This window comes from Furipterus horrens, unplaced genomic scaffold (genome assembly GCF_987537825.1).
Source record: "Furipterus horrens unplaced genomic scaffold, mFurHor1.1.pri manual_scaffold_3, whole genome shotgun sequence".
Lineage (NCBI taxonomy): Eukaryota > Metazoa > Chordata > Mammalia > Chiroptera > Furipteridae > Furipterus > Furipterus horrens.
This window is the reverse complement of record NW_028327173.1, coordinates 36,442,421-36,457,093: the sequence shown is the minus strand read 5'-3', so window position 1 is coordinate 36,457,093 and position 14,673 is coordinate 36,442,421. Positions and strand designations below refer to the sequence as shown.

The following is a 14,673-nucleotide window of genomic DNA, read 5'->3' as shown; positions in this document are numbered from 1 at the left end:
GTTGGAGATAAAATATTCTAACATTCCCCGAATTACAGTACCTTTTAGAATAAATTCTTCAGAGTGGTCATTCCATAGGATAAACTTAAAATAACACTGACATGTAAAAGTAGTCACAAAAACAAACACGTATGAGAAAATGTACTATTATTTACTTATTATGTTTTACTTTCTCCTATGGAACTGTGAAAAGTCCATTCCTTGAATAATAAGGAAAGAAGCCCAGAGATCAGAGGCAGACTCTAAGATGGATAGACTGTTCATAAGCTAGGGAGTTCTCAGAACCTGTGTGTACAGTAAAAGAAGAAAATTTCTATAGCAGAGGCTGTTTAATATAGCTAATAAGGCAGTCTTATGTTTATGAACAACTCTGCTTCTGAGGAATTTAGTAGGAGGGGCCAGAAAAGCTTCCAGGTGGAAGTGTAGGTGGGTACAAAGCAGTTTTTCTGTCACATCCCATTCCCTAAACCATCCTTCTCTGTCCATCTAATATAGAAGAACTTTTAATGAGTTGCCTTTCTGTGATATGCACTGAGTTTTCATCACAGAATGCAGAGAGAAAGACTAACAAAATGTAACTGCTATTTGCTATAAGATTATTGTTGAAAACAACTTCCACATTTCCTACATAAGGCTATTTATGATATGGCTATTATTAAGGTCCTATAAAATAAATTTAATTTGTAGTTAATTACCTAGAAAAGTTTTACTTTTCTTTCTCAGGATATGGAATGTTTTTTTTCCTCTAACACAAAAAAGGAACCATGTAGCTGATTGTTTGCAGCCCAGCCACAAAAAGTATATGAAGCACTATGTGTGGCCTAAATACGTATCTATATTCTATTTTCCCTCCATCCTTTTTTTTCCTCAAATTATTTTTCCTTGATCCTAATTTTTAATTTAAAAAAAAAACCTTTAATTTATACTTTACTATTAGTGTTTCCCTGTTTTTCTTGTGTAATGTTTCAAATCATTTATGGAGAGAGCTTACATTAATAAATAACTGACAAATAGTTATATCACAACCTTCAAAAAAGAGCGATATAAAACTTGATCTAAATGTTTTGCATCTCCATAGACCATGGGTACAGACAGCAACATCTTGAACAAGAAAATTTTGTGTAGATGAGGACTGGGCACTGGAATGTACCACCAACACTGGATCTCCTTAAGACCTTTTGCGCAACAAATAAACTTACTGTAGGTTCCCAATCTTTATAGCCCATGATGTTAGAAGAGTATAAGTCTCATTCACCATTGTCATTTAGTATCTATTATTGACAAGCTCCTTCTGAAAAAATAACTTTAGTTTATAACCTAAGACTCTCTTACATTGTATTTTTTCAAGTCTGTGTCCTTAAAAATCACTTCAATGCACAATTCAGAAATGGCTTCCCTATGTAAGAAGAATTTTCCTTGAAAAGAAAACCATAGTTTTGTTTTGATACATACGATTCTTGCTGCAGACATGTTGCATGGCCCATACTGCCCATAGCTGGACTCCTGGTGTTGTGAAACATCCAAGTAATGGGAAAAATGGATTAAAGGACCTAAAAGTTCAAGAGAAAAGAATAAAAGTTACATCCTACACTTGGTGTCATTTTCTAAATCAATTATTCCTGAGCTTTTAATTCTAGAAATTCCAAACAACTATTTTAACTAATATGAATGAGTTATAGTATATATTTCCTTTATCTTAGCCATTTGAAAAAGGACCATATTCTGACAAATCTTGGTAGAAAAGATGGAAGGTGACTAGAACAAGATACTAACACAGAAATTTATTTTTTTTCAAAAATGTTTTTGGTCTTGAAGAGACACATTTAAGGAATAGCATCCCTGCCTGGTGTGGCTCCATGGATTCAGTGCCATCCTGCGAACCAAAGGGTCACAGGTTCGATTCCCAGTCAAGGCACATGTCTGGTTTGAGGGCCAGGTCCCCAGTTGGGAGCATGTGAGAGGCAACTACACAGTGATGTTTCTCTCTCTCTTCCTTCCTCTCTAAAAATAAATAAATAATATCTTAAAAATAAATAAATAAAAATAAAGAATAGTGAACCTTGGCTGGAAAACCTAGAAAAGGCGAAGTTAGTTGCTAACGAATTGGTAGAACACCATGAAGGAAGTCTAGAATTAGCCTTTATTTCTACTGGTCTTCTGCCCAAAAATGAGTAGGACATAATTCCAGGGAATCAAAAATGTTGGCAACATCAACATTTATGAAGCAGACAACAAAATTAAGTTGTAATAATATTATTTATGCCGCAATTCGAAATACTTCAGGTAATTAGTAATTAGCTATCAAGTCATCCATTTGCCATAAACAGAGTTAGGCATCCAGTATGCACTTTAAAAAATTTTTATTTATTTATTTGTTTTTTTAGAGGGAAGGGAAGAGAGTGAGAAAGAGAGGGAGAGAAACACCAATGTGTGGTTGCCTCTCGCACACCTCCAACTGGGGACCTGGCCTGCAACCCAGGCATGTGTCCTGACTGGGGATCAAACTGGAGACCCTTTGGTTTGCAGGCTGGAGTCAATCCACTGAGCCACACCAGCCAGGGCCAGTATGCACTTTAATAAATTATTACAAATTTCTGTAAACTAATCTGGTGCTACATCTAGTTCTCTTTACGTGTCGTCTTGTTTTAGATCTCCTTGCATGAATACACTGTTTCTTGTTTCTAAAATGTTCTGTCACTAATAAATTATCTCTCAAAACTCAGCTCACAATCTACTTCCACTGCAAGCTTTTAACCATCTTCCACTGTAGATATAAGCACTCTCATCTTTAATTTTATAGCATTTTATGCACAAACTGGCATAATAGTAAATTATATCTGATTCCTATTTGCTCTCCCTTACTAGGCTGTAAGGCTCTTGTGTGCAAACACCACATCTTACTCCTCTTTGAATTTCAAGAGCATAGAACAAGTCTCTGGCACTCATCTTCAATAAATGTGGAATGAAAGAAGTATTGATGAATGAGGGGTAACAGAAAAGTAAAAATACTTTGCTTCTTTGAAAGCCATTAGAAAGAGAGATGCCTGAGTGACAAATTATAAACCTAGTAGGAATGACCTCTAAGCAAGCAAAATGATTCTGTTACTGTCTTAATATTAATTATCTTGCTAATTACCTGTATGCTACCATCTCACACTCTGGAGTTGGCCACTTCAAAATAGCTGAATGCTGCAAAACACAAGACATACAAGAAAGGATTACAATATATAATAGCATTGCATTATTGCATTATAAGGCTTTGACAATTTAACCACTCTGAATATTGTTTGTATATTTCCAGAAAACACCATATGGTCCTACCAGATCATCCAGAAGAGAATTCCTCTGGCTACGGCTCAATGTCCAAGCTTGTTCACCTCTAGATATCAAATGGGCAATAATTCCTGCTGCAAAGTAACTGACTTCCACTTCAACACTATGTAGCAGGCTACTGATGTGGTCTATAAAATCCTTCCACATTAATTCAGAATGCAATTCTTGTACTTCAGCTATATTGTTCTGGGGAAAAAAAGATATAAAATTTAAAGTAATACGTATAGCAAATGTCTAATGAAACAACAGAGATTGTAAAGATTTAAACATGTATCTACGTATGAACAATAAGTGAAGACTTGCTATGTTAATACAGTGGGATTATAAGTGATTTTTTTTCTCTCCTCTCTAAACAAAATAATAAATAAACAGTAGTGAGTTCCTTTTTAGGCAAAATAGATAACCTAAAATATTTCTGACATAAGTGCTGGGTGAAAAATAGCTAACAATCTTTAAATATGAAACTTCACTTGCTGGGGTAAAAGGCACAGAGAACAGGCCATCACCCATGATGAACTGGGTTTTTATAGCCATGCAAGTGCACAAGGTAAAGGCTAAAAATTAGAACTAAGGTTTCACATACAAAGGAAGAACTTTCAAAGTGTTACACCTCAATAAAAGATTAGACTGACACAGATATATGAAAAAAACCTATTAAGACAAATATAGGTTAAAAGTAAAAGAATGGGAAAAATAAACCATGTTAACATTAATCAAAAGAAAGCTGGAATGGCTATATTAATATTAGACAAAGGAGATTTCAAAGTAAAGAACAGAAGCACTACTACGTTCATTGCAGTGTTATTTACAATTGCCAAGATATGGAAACACCCCAAGTGTCCATAGGTAGATGAGCAGATAAAACAACTATGGGACATTTACACAATGGAATTCCACTCGGTGGTAAAAAAGAAGAAAATTTTACCCTTTGTGACACTATGGATGGCCCTGGAGAACATTAGTCTAAGTGAAATAAGCCGGTGAGAGAAAGATAAATATCATATGATTTCACTCATATGTGGACTCTAATGAACAAACTGAACTAACAAGGAAAATGGGGAGAGACTCATAAATGGAGAGCAGAATGACAACTAAGGGACGGAGAGAGGAGGGAGAGAAGGGATTAAGCAAAAAGAAAAAAGGACTCATGGACATGGACAACAGTGTGGTGACTGCGGAGGGGAGGTGGACATAAGGGGACTGAGTGGTAATAACAACAAAAAAAAAAGGTCAAGATGGCAGCATAGGCAGACATGGCTCACCTCTTTGCAGATTACACTAAAATATAGAACAACCTCAGGTAGAACCAACAGAAATTGAGCTAAATGGAAGTTTAACAACTATGGAATTTAAAAAACCATATCCATTGAGACAGGTAGGAGGGGCGCATATGCAAAACGGGCTGGTCTCTCACCCGTGTGTGGTGATAAAAATTTGGGAGGGATATCTCAGGAGCCTCACACCAGGCCCCTAGCCCAGGATTCCAGTGCCAGGAAGATAAGTCCCCATAACTTCTAGCTGCAAAAACCAGTAGGGATTGAGTTGGTGGAAGAAAAACTGCTGGAGCCCTATGCAGTTCCTCTTAAAGAACCCACACACATGGACTCACCTACTATAACTCACTCCCTCTGAGCTCCAGCACCAGGGTAGCAGCTTGAAAGGCACCAGTAGCATACAAGGAGAAAATGTAGTGTCTGATACCAAGGCCAGCAGAAGCCATTGTCTCTTTTCTGAGCTGTGCCCCCCACAGAGCCCACAAGATAGTGCCATATCTGAGACTCCATCAACCTGGCTTACACCGTTTGACCTGCCTTGGAGATCACTAGAGACTTGGCCCCATCCAACTTATGGGCCCACCTAAGCTACTTTTCCATATGAATGGCTGGTCTTGGCTCATGCTTCACAACTTACTAAATCCTCTCAAACAAACAACAGCTTGTCTCCATGAGCTCTAGGTCTGGCACTACCAGTACCCTACTTGGCTTCATTTCATCTGGGAATCTCCAAGCCCAGCACAAGTAGCAGCCATTTCAGATTGCTTTATAGCTCAGGAAAAAAACAGATGGGGGCTGACCTTGGCTTGCACCCCAGGCCAGCACACCCAGTGGTCAGCTACAGACCACGTAGGAGCACCACCACCCTGCGCCTGCACAGCTGATCCTCCATGGAGGGTGGAGGGTGGTGGTCCATTAATCAGAGCCAGTCCTTGCACCTGAATGGCCTCAGTAAATTGCTCCCATTGATCTGCCAACAGCAACCAAGGCTCAACTACAAGAGGAGAATATACTCAGCCCACACAAAGGGCGCACTTTGAGTACTCAGCTTGGGTGATAGGGGAGGCTGTGTCACTGGACCCTGCAGTACACCTACTACATTAGGCCATGCTACCAAGACATGGAATCAAAGCAGCTCTACCCAATACACAGAAACAAACACAGGGAGGCTGCCAAATTGAGGAAGCAAAAAAAATATGGCCCAAATGGAAGAATATAACAAAACTCCAGAAAAAGAACTAAATGAAATGGAGATAGCCAACCTATCAGATGCAGAGTTCAAAATACTCATGACCAGAATGCTCACAGAACTGATTGAGTACAGCCACAAAATAAAGGAAGAAGTGAAGGTTATACAAAGTGAAATAAAGAAAAATATACAGGGAACCAACAGTGATGGAAAGGAAGCCAGGATTCAAATCAACAATTTGGAACATGAGAAAGAAATAAACATTCAACCAAAAGAGAAAAAAGAAACAAGAATGCAAAAAAAAAAAAAAAAACAATGAGAGGCTTAGGAACCTCTGGGACAATTTTAAACATACCAACATCTGAATCATAGGGGTTCCAGAGGAGAAAAGGAAAAGCAAGAAATTGAAAGCTTATGTGAACAAATAATGAAGGAAAACTTCCCAAATTTGATGGCAGAAGCAGACATACTGATGGGGGACTCAAATGCTGGAAAGTTTTAGTTTCAGGTAACAGCTAATAAGCTTAGTAATCAATGTATGTAAGAAGCTATTGTTTCAGGAACTGGAGGTATGACCCACCTTGACTCCAGGTAACTACAAGCAGTCCCACCTGTGTGCCTCAGGAGGACTGCAAGCAATCAAGGTGGTATCTAAGCAATTATACCCCAGGGTGACCACCACCCAGGACACAAAGACCACAGCCCAGGGCACAAGGACCACCGCCCAGGACACAGATGAAAGAATGCTGCAGCTTTTATCCAATTAACATTTTCCCTGAATTCCAAACCCCTTACCTACTCTTCTTATAAAAAGGGCCTGTTTATAATGGAATTTAAGACAGCCTGTTAGGGTACAAACCCACTGTCTTCTCAGATCGCTGACCATCTGAATAAAGCGCCCATAAAGATGCAATCCCTGTCTTTGCTTATTGGGTCTGGGAGATGACAGGCAGCGCAGACACCGGCTTTTCCGGTTTCGTAATTTGGTGACTCCACTGGGACAGACTTTGGGACTCTCCAGTAAGTCTGGGTATTTGGCAGGGAGTCCCACTGGCTGCCTGGACTGGGAGCCCCAGGGTGTGGATTTGGCGATTCCCTGGCAGCTGCCAAGTGATTTCACTTGGGGACTCTCCTCCTCCGACTCTTGGCACCTCCTGTCGTCTTCACCTTTGATTGGTTTTGATTGAATCACTGAGCTTTCTGCTTCAGGTTACAATCCCGGGTCATGACTAAGATTGTTAGGTAGAAAGACATCTTTTGGTTTTGTGATATTACAGACTTCTGTGTCTGGTAGAATGGAGGGAAAAGCCTCTGTTCCAAGAAGCAGCCTTTGAGGCAAATTTTGGCTGATTGGTCGACTTACGCTTATAAACCTATGACTAAAAAGAAAATGCTTTTTTTATTGTAACACTGTTTGGCTTATGTATAATCTAGACACAGGAGAGCACTGGCCACTGAATGGGTCTTTAAACTCCTACACTATACTGCAATTAGAGTAGTTCTGTCAAAGATCAGGGAAGTTGGATAAAATGCCTTACAAAGATTTTATGAGTTTACATAATAAAGATGCATGATTAAAGGGAAATAAGTTAATGGTACAGAGAAAAGGGAATTTGCCTGTGACAGATAGCAAAAGCTCAGAGGAGAGGGACCAGGAAGATCTACATATTACGGCTGCTGTGAGCATGGTCAGGGTTCCAATGGCCCCTCCAGCTCTGGGGGATCTTTCTCCTTATTTGACTGAAGGAACTGGGGAAAGTAAGCCTGAACAGGTCTCACCGTCTGGAACCCATCAGGGGACCAAATTCATTGGAGAACAAATCTCTACCAGGGCTGGGCAATATCCTTTGTGAAAACTTCCAGTTGGAGAAAGGCCAGAGGGCAGCCCACTGGATATTATTAGGCATATACTCCATTTTGTAAATCAGATCTGTTAAACTGGAAAAACTCTGAAAGGACCAGAGTATATCCCTTTAGAATGGATGAAGGCGTGCACCCATGCTTTAGAGTCCCTGAAGCTGCACCTGGCTTCTACAACAGGCTTGGGGCTCCCAAACCTACTAAAGCCCTCTCAGTTATACCTTCATGAAAGGCAAGGCATTGCCTTAGCAGTTCTCACCCAAATGCTTAGTGACATTTTGCAAGCCATCACTTATTTGTCAAGGAAACTAGATCCCACTGTCCAGGGATGGCCAGCCTGCTCGAGAACTGTGCCAGCCACCACCTGCAAGCTCTTACAGGAAGCTGAAAATCTTCCTTGGGACAGCATATTTATGCACCCCACCAAGCGGTGAGCCTGCTGGAGCAAGAGAGAAATTTGTGGCTCTCTGCTGGAAGAGTGGGCAGGTACTAAGCATTCTTCTTGACTATCACAACGTCTCCCTGAAAATAGTAAGTGAGTTAAATCCTGCCTCTCTTCTCCCAGAATCTGACTTGGCTGTGCTAACACATGACTGTGCTGAGATAACTGATGAAGTTTATTCTAGCAGAATTGATTTACAGGACCATCCTCTAGAAGTGGCAGACTGGACCTATATGCAGGTGGAAGCAGTTACATGAATGAAGAAAACAAAAAGGCTGGGTATGCAGTTGTGACTCTTGAAGGGACCTCTGCTCAGAAAGCTGAACTGATTGCATTGATGAGGGCACAGGAATTGTTGCACAAAAGAAAGTAGATGTGTATACTGAGACTCAAGGTAAGCTTTCCTAATTTTGCAATTATATGGTTCTATCTGAAAGAAAAAAGAACTGTTAATATCCAATAAAAAAGAAATTAAGCATGCAGCAGAAACTTCAACATTATTAGAAGCTGTTCAGGTACCTTTACAGGTGGCAGTTAAGCACTGGCCTGGGCATAAGAAAGAGGACACTGAAGTGGCTAGGGGAAACAATCTGGCTGATTGAGCAACAAAAGAGGCTACTAAAGGAATATTTATAATGTCTTTGGTACCTGTTCTAGACTTGTCACAATTTGACCCTGAATATTTGACTGCAGACTTAGAGAAAGCTGAGAGCTGGGGTTTTGATGAAGAAGGAGCTGATGGTGGATGAAGAAGGAATAAGAAAGGAGTTATGCTGCTTCCTGAACACTCAGTAGAGCCAGTCACAAAGCATTTGCATAAAGCCACTCACTATGTAAGGAACTCATTAATCACATATATTAACTGTGGCTCACAAGTCCTGGAATTTCTAAAGCTATACGAAAAATAACTGCTAAATGTGTTGTGTGACAGAAGAACAACCCCAAGAGAGATCCCCATCAAAACAAAGAAGAGAAACAATACCAAGGGCAGTATCCACTTGAGGACTGGCAAATAGACTACCTACATGCCAGAAGTCCAAGGATGGAAATTTTTGCTAGTCTTTGTTGACACCTTTTCAGGATGGGTAGAGGACTATCCTACTAGAACTGATAAATCCTCGGATGGAGGGAAAGCCTTCCTGAAGGAAACAATCCCTCTCTTTGGCCTCCCTGACAGCATACAGAGCAATAATGGACCTGCTTTTGTTTCAGAAATTACATGAAGGTTAGTAAATTTTTAGGAATCAAGTGGAGACTCCACATGGCATGGAGACTTCAGGCTTCTGGGAACGTACAGAAGATGAATCACACCTTGAAGAAAAATATAGCCAAGCTGTGCCAAGAAACTCATCTCCATTTGGGATCAAGCTTTACCTATTGCCCTGCTCAGGATAAGGGTGAGTCCTCAAAGTGGGACTCAATTGAGCCCTTATGAAATTGTGTACAGGCAACCATTTCAGGCTATGATTGGGGTGGGAGACATGTATGTGGATCAAGAATTGAAGGTAATGAAAATGTACAACATTTAAGTCAGACCTTAGCTGTAATTAAGGACCTTGCTTGTATTAGAGGTCTCTCCCCTACAGGTTTGCTACATATTATTGAGCCTGGAGATAAGGTGCTACTGAAGACCTGGAAGACAGGATTTCCAGAGAGCCAACTAGAAGAAAAGTGGATTGGACCTTGGGACATACTCCTCACCACTCTCACCACGGTGAAGCTGGCAGGAATTTATTTATCCAAGGCTTTAGCCTTGGATTCAATGCACCAGAGTAAAGAAAGCACCGGAGGAACACCGACCACTAAGCTTCAAGGAGACCTGAAAGTCATCTTTCAAAAACAATGTCTTAAAGTCTTTTCATTACTTTTTGTTCAATCTAATGTTATGGAGAACTTGTTCCTTTCAAATTAGATGAAAATATTTGGGTATATTTATCAAAAATATTCTAAACAGCTCTGAATTTTGACTTGCAGGAGGAACTTATGTTGAACAAACTTTCACTACATGTCTTATAGGTGTTTGTACTCCCCTGGAAAGCCTTCGAAATTATACTTTATTTGCTTAAATAACTTACTCCAATATTTATAACTGGGAATCTGTAGTAACTCTAAAAGACAGGGAAATGTTTTTCTTAAAAGTCACTAATGTAGCCCCAGCTGAAAAGTGTGCACTTTTGTCAAATATGCTAAAAACTGTTTTTTGCTTTATCATAGCATGTGGTTGCATAAAATGTGCCCCCTTATGTGGATCTGCGTTTAAATGTATTCCGAATGCTAAGATATGTGATCAACAGCATAATTAGTACTTTCAAATGAAACTGATCTCATAGAAATAAGATAGTTTAAACTAACAGTGAGGGTATTAAGGGGGGACTCATATGTTGGAAAATTTTTAGTTTCAGTTAACCGCTAATAAGCTTAGTAATCAATGTATGTAAGAAGCTATTGTTTCGGGATTTGGAGGTATGACCCACCTTGACTCCAGGTAACCACAAGCAGTCCCACCTGTGTGCCTCAGGAGGACCACAAGCAATCAAGATGGTATCTAAGCAATTATACCCCAGGGTGACCACCACCCGGGACACAAAGACCAACACTCAGGACACAAAGACCACAGCCCAGGGCACAAGGACCACTGCCCAGGACACAGATGAAAGAATGCTGCAGCTTTTATCCAATTAACATTTTCCCTGAATTCCAAACCCCTTACCTACTCTTCTTCTTATAAAAAGGGCCTGTTTATAATGGAATTTAAGACAGTCTGTTAGGGTACAAAACAAACCCGCTGTCTTCTCAGATCGCTGACCATCTGAATAAGGTGCCCATAAAGATTCGATCCCTGTCTCTGCTTATTGGGTCTGGTAGATAACAGGCAGCATGAACATCGGCTTTTCTGGTTTTACTACAAGTCCAGGAAGCACAGAGTCCCAAACAAATGACCCAAAGAGGACCACACCAAGACACATCGTAACTAAAATGCCAAAGATTAAAGATAAAGAGAGAGCCCTAAAAGTAGCAAGGGAAAAGATGAGACTTACTTACAAAGGAGTTCCCATAAAACTGTCAGCTGATTTTCCAAAAGAAACTTTGCAGGCTAGAAGGGGCCAGCAAGAAGTATTCAAAGTGATGAAAAGCAAGAACCTACAACCAAGATTAACCTATCCAGCAAAGCTATCATTTAGAATGGAAGGGCAGAGAAAGTGCTACCCAGAAAAGGTAAAGGTAAAGAAGTTCATCATCACCAAGCCATTATTATATGAAATGTTAAAGGGACGTTTTTAAGAAAAAGAAGATCAAAACTATGAACATTAAATGACTACAAACTTATAACTATCAACAACTAAATGTGAAAAACAAAAACAAACTAAACAATCAACCAGAACAGAAACAGAATCATAGGTATGGGGATCATTATCAATTGGTAAAGGGGAAGGGAGAGATAGGGGGAAATGGTGCAGGGATTAAGAAGCATAATGGAAGGAACAAAGTAGACAGGGGGTGTTAAGAATAGTATAGGAAAGGGTGAAGCCAAAGAACTTACATGCAGGACCCATGGACATGAACTAAAGGGGAGGCGGGACTGCTGGAGGGAAGGGGGGTATGAGGCAGAGGGGGGCAAAGGGAAAATAATAGGGACAACTGTAACAGTATATTCAATAAAATGTACTTTAAAAAAGAAACAAACAAAAAAAAGAATATAACCAGGGTTAAAGGAGGTCCTTTTATATGACAAAGGAACCAATTTAATCAAGAGAGCATAACAATTTGTTTATAAGCCTAACAACAGAGCCTCAAAATGTATAATGCAGAAACTGATACAACTCTTGAAGCTTTTGACACTCCTGTCAATAATTGCTAAGGCAAGTAAACATATGGTAGACTTGAACAATATCACCTAACTAGACCTCACTGACATTTACAGAACGTTATATCCAACAACAGCAGAATACACATTATTCTCAAGTACACATGGAACATTTATCATGACAGAGCATGTTCTGGGCCATACACAAGTCTCAATAAATTCAAAAGAACTCAAATCAAGCAAAGTATGTCCTATGATCACCAATAATTAAAAATGATAGAAGATTAAGAACAGAGTCTTAAACTTTTAAAATACATTTTTGCACTGTTTCATGAATTATAATGAGCATGTATTAAAAAAATTTTTTTTAGAAAGCATTTTTTAAGGCCTCTGAGATCTGCTTTTCCTCTTGTAATGACTTGAGCCAACCTCTGTATCTAATAATCCTACGAACATTGAATAAAACAATCATATCTACATTTTTTTTACTCACTAATCTATGCCTCTATGATCTAATTCCTCAAGAACACAGATCTGTTCCAAAATGGTTTCTACCACACAGGCACTTTGTTTGTGATTAAAACATTAGATCCTTCATCTTTGCCTCAAAATCCTAGAGGGCTCATGTTCACCTATATCCAATACATTTACAGAATATCTGATTTGTTAAGCAGTCTTTTAAGTAGTAATTAGTAATTACCAAACATAGCATCTAAAAATACTTTTAGATTAGTGACATTTTTTAATGATTTTTTTTTATCATAAAAGTAAAACATGCTCATGGTGAAGCTTTATACTATACCAAAAAACATAAAGTATGTAATTCATATTTTTCCTTTTAATGTGGTGAAAACCTTACTATGTCCATATAGTTTTGTACACTGCTTTTTTCACTTAATTATAATGTATATATTTTCTTTTATTATTTGGTTTTTCAATTACAGTTGTCCCATTTTTCTCCCATTGCTCCCCCCTCCCAGCCCATCCCTTCTCCCACAATCATATCCCTCCCTGTTGTCCATGTCCATGAGTCATTTATACACGTTCCTTGACTAAACCCTTCCTTTACTTATTCCCCTTCTCTCCCTCTCCCCTCCCCCCTATTGACTGCTATTCTACTCTTTGTCCTATTTAGTTCGTTTGTTTGTGTTGTTCTTTAGTTTCCTGTATTAGGTGATATCATATGGTATTTTGCTTTCTTTGCCTGGCTTATTTCACTAAGCATAATTCTCTCTAGTTCCATCCATGTTGTTGCAAATGGCAGGAGTTCCTTCTTTCTTTCTGCTACATAGTATTCCATTGTGTACATGTACCACAGTTTTTTGATCCACTCGTCTACAGATGGGCATTTAGACTGTTTCCAGTACTTAGCTATTGTAAACAGGGCTGCTATGAACATAGGGGTGCATAAGAAATAAAACTATCACTATATGCAGATGACATGATAGTATACCTAGAAAACCCTATAAACTCCACTAAAAGACTACTCGATATAATAAGTGAATTTGGCAAAATAGCAGGGTACAAAATAAATATACAGAAATCTAAGGCATTTCTGTACACCAACAATAAAATATCAGAGACAGAGACAAAAAAGAAAATACCATTTACTATAGCAACAAGAAAAATAAAGTACCTAGGAAGAAACTTAACCAAAGAGATAAAAGACCTGTACACTGAAAATTATGCAACATTGAAGAAAGAAATTAAGGAAGATACAAATAAATGGGTGCAAATACCATGTTCTTGGATGGGAAGAATCAACATCATCAAAATGGCCATACTACCCAAAGCAATTTACAGATTCAATGCAATCCCTATTAAAATACCAGCAACATATTTCACTGACCTAGAACAAGTACTCCAAAAATTCATATGGAACCAAAAAAGACCCCGAATAGCAAAAGCAATCTTGAAACAGAAGAACACAGCAGGAGGAATCATGATACCAGACATCAAACAATACTACAAAGCCACTGTGATCAAAACAGTCTGGTACTGGCATAAGAACAGACATATAGATCAGTGGAACAGAATAGGGAGTCCAGAAATAAACCCAGGCCTCTATGGTCAACTAATCTTTGATAAAGGAGGAAGGAACATAAAATGGAGTGAGAAGAGCCTCTTTAACAAATGGTGCTGGGAGAACTGGATAGGGACCTGCAAAAAAATGAAACTAGACCACCAACTTACACCACACACAAGAATAAACTCAAGATGGATCAAAGACTTAAATGTAAGCCGTGACACCATAAAAGTCCTAGAGGAAAACATAGGCAAGAAAATATCAGATATCTCACGTAACAATCTCTTCACGGATACATCTCCTAAAGCAAGAGAAATAAAGGAAAAAATAAATAAATGGGATTACATCAAACTGAAGAGTTTCTGCTCAGCAAAAGAAAACATCAGCAAGATGAAAAGGAAACCAACCATATGGGAAAACATATTTGCCAATGACATCACAGACAAGGGACTGATTTCCAAAATATATAAAGAGCTGATATGACTCAACATCAAGAAAACAAACAACCCAATTAAAAAATGGGCAAAGGACCTGAACAAATACTTCTCCAAAGAGGACATACAGAAGGTCCATAGACACATGAAAAAATGCTCAACATCATTAGCCATCAGGGAGATGCAAATAAAAACCACAATGAGATACCATTTTACACCAGTCAGAATGGCCATCATCAACAAATCAACAAGCAACAAGTGCTGGCGAGGATGTGGAGAAACGGGAACCCTACTGCACTGTTGGCGGGAA

The 14,673-nt window shown here is 39.0% G+C and overlaps 1 protein-coding gene across 1 annotated transcript in view; it reads right to left on the bottom strand.

The window, feature by feature from the left end:
• ZYG11B (zyg-11 family member B, cell cycle regulator) overlaps nucleotides 1-14,673 on the bottom strand; it is a 92,811-nt gene that overhangs the window by 13,921 nt on the left and 64,217 nt on the right. Inside the window, exons 11-13 of the mRNA XM_090269473.1 lie at nucleotides 3,322-3,519; nucleotides 3,137-3,189; nucleotides 1,453-1,550 (exon numbers count right to left, since the gene is read on the bottom strand). Of these exons, the coding sequence (XP_090125599.1) occupies nucleotides 1,453-1,550; nucleotides 3,137-3,189; nucleotides 3,322-3,519 (349 nt within the window). The remainder of the gene's footprint in view (nucleotides 1-1,452; nucleotides 1,551-3,136; nucleotides 3,190-3,321; nucleotides 3,520-14,673) is intronic.